The 2348-nt window shown below is 40.0% G+C and overlaps 1 protein-coding gene across 1 annotated transcript; it reads left to right on the top strand.

Annotated features, from left to right (window-relative positions):
• The first annotated feature begins 927 nt into the window (after nucleotides 1-927).
• LOC309382646 (DNA-directed RNA polymerase II subunit RPB4-like) lies at nucleotides 928-1831 on the top strand. Its single transcript, XM_081934370.1, has one exon. The coding sequence runs from the start codon at nucleotides 936-938 to the stop codon at nucleotides 1362-1364; it is 429 nt and encodes a 142-aa protein (XP_081790496.1). The 5' UTR covers nucleotides 928-935; the 3' UTR covers nucleotides 1365-1831.
• Nucleotides 1832-2348: the final 517 nt, after the last annotated feature.

Raw genomic sequence — 2348 nt, 5'->3', positions numbered from 1 at the left:
TTTTTACTTGATAGATAACACTTTTGCAGGGGCTCTTTGTGTCTTGTGGAAATAAATCCCAATCTTCCACATAGACATTTTTATGGAGCCTTTGCCAAATAAGCCGGACATTGTTTTTCTAAGTACTAGAAAAATTTACTTAAAGAAACTTTAGAAAGAGGATAGTATTGCCATTAATTTTTTGCAAATTATAGGCCTTCTCGATTAAAAGTGAAAGTTCATCCCTAACCTGAATGAGACTTTGAATGTGAGGAGCTCATACTCACGATGCGCTTGCCCGCCAGGTGCGTGAGATGAGAATCAAGGCGCCGAACACGTAGACACGGGACTCGGCGTGAGACGTCCGAAAGGCAATTCGGCACGTCGGGGTCACCAGTTGTGAGTGAATGTGTGGCTGGCTGCCACACGGTGACCTCGTCTGCTTTGAGTGTGGACCCTTGCAAAGGTGAGCCGGAGCTAGGCATCAAAACCCCTGCAGAGGTGAGCCTGACTGAGCTCGGCTATGGGACCCCAGCTGGGGTGCGCCTAGGTTAGGCGGGCCTGATACTGCCAAGGAAGAACGGACTCCATGATGTGTTGCAACGCATCAACCAGCTCAGCAAGATCCAAAGACCCCGGCTGCCCGATTGAGACGGTATTTATTAAAATCATACAAAAGGTTTCTGTCTTACAGCGTGTTATTACATGATTGGTTAAAACATTTGTTACTGGGCAGGCTTTGTTCACTTGTCACGTATACGTGTTACCGGGCAAGCTTGTTCACATGTTACAAAAAGATGTTACAGAAGACTGTTGCATAGAAATGTTGCAAAGCAAAGAATGTTGCATAGAATTGTTGCAAAGCAAAACCTTGAGCAAGCTTTGTGCCGGCTTAGCAGAAATGTGATGCAGCTAGCAACTTTTAACATGATCGCTACAGGGGGGCAGATGAAACCATGGAGGTAGGAGGTACTGACATTCGCGCCATAGATGTGGAAAAGGATGCATCTCAGCTTGTTTTCCCCAAGGAATTTGAAACTGCTGAAACACTTCTAAATTCAGAAGTGCACATGCTTCTGGAACATCGGAAACAGCAGAATGAGAGTGTAGAAGATGAGCAAGAAATTTCTGAACTGTTTATGAAAACTTTGAATTATACAGGACGTTTCAGCTGCTTCAAAAACCGGGAGACAATTGCTAGTGTCCGCAGCTTATTGCTCCAGAAGAAACTCCATAAATTTGAACTAGCATGTTTCGCTAATCTGGGTCCTGAAACAGCTGAAGAAGCCAAAGCTTTAATTCCCACCTTAGAGGGTCGGTTTGAAGATGAAGAGTTGCAGCAAATTCTTGATGACATACAGACCAAACGAAGCTTTCAATATTAAAATAAATTTCCAGATTCTTCTGAACTGGGTGGAATGGGATGGGGTGGAGAGGGTGGAGGATCTCAGTCTTGTTTCTTTGTACTCCTTTTGAGGTCAACACATATTAATATAGTATTTTGTATTCTGACCAAGTTATGTTTCCCAGTTTTATGAACTTTTTAAATACGAAGAATTTAAACATGAACCTCAGAACTTTGAAAGGTTTTACCTGATTAGAAGTGAATATTAAACATAAGTTCATTTTTGGAGTGCAAATAATATTTTGGGTCCAGTAATACTATTTTGAATATGTCATGTGTAAAGTAGGATAAATATTACTATATTTAATTCATATTGCTGTTTGAGAATTGTAGCAGTACAGTAGAATCAAGATAAATCTATGGGGTTTTATTGTGCTTGTTCTTCAGACTCAGTTTTCTCCTTCAAAAATAATTGCAAATTAAAGTAAGATTTTTTTTTTTAAAAAAGGGTTCCCTCTCGCCCAGAAAAGGCATAGTTGGGGGATTAGTGATTGGGGGGGTGGGTAGATAGCTTGCAGGCAGAGTTTGAAAAGAAAAACACATCAGTATTGCAGTTACTAAATAAATAAATTGATAATAACATGGGGATATCACAGATGAGAAAAGGGAGCTGGATTCAAATGCTTCAGGAAAGAGATGAATAGGTTAAACCATTTAAACACATGCAGTAAATGCAAGACTGATTTTTTTCTGTAAATAAACTTAAAACATACCCAATGTAAAATGTAAAAAAATGACACTTGAGTTGTTACTTTAAGGTACGGAGAAGGAAGGGAGAATTTTAACAGAGGTCTTTCTTTCTTTCTTTCTTTCTTTCTTTCTTTCTTTCTTTCTTTCTTTCTTTCTTTCTTTCCTTCCTTCCTTCCTTCCTTCCTTCCTTCCTTCCTTCCTTCCTTCCTTCCTTCTTTCTTCGTCACTCAGTTTTGTGTGCCCAACAAAATGGAGTGAAAGCAATTTCTGCCAG

Source organism: Natrix helvetica, assembly GCF_964273705.1.
Source record: "Natrix helvetica genome assembly, chromosome: 1".
NCBI lineage: Eukaryota > Metazoa > Chordata > Lepidosauria > Squamata > Natricidae > Natrix > Natrix helvetica.
This window is presented reverse-complemented; position numbering and strand designations above follow the sequence as displayed.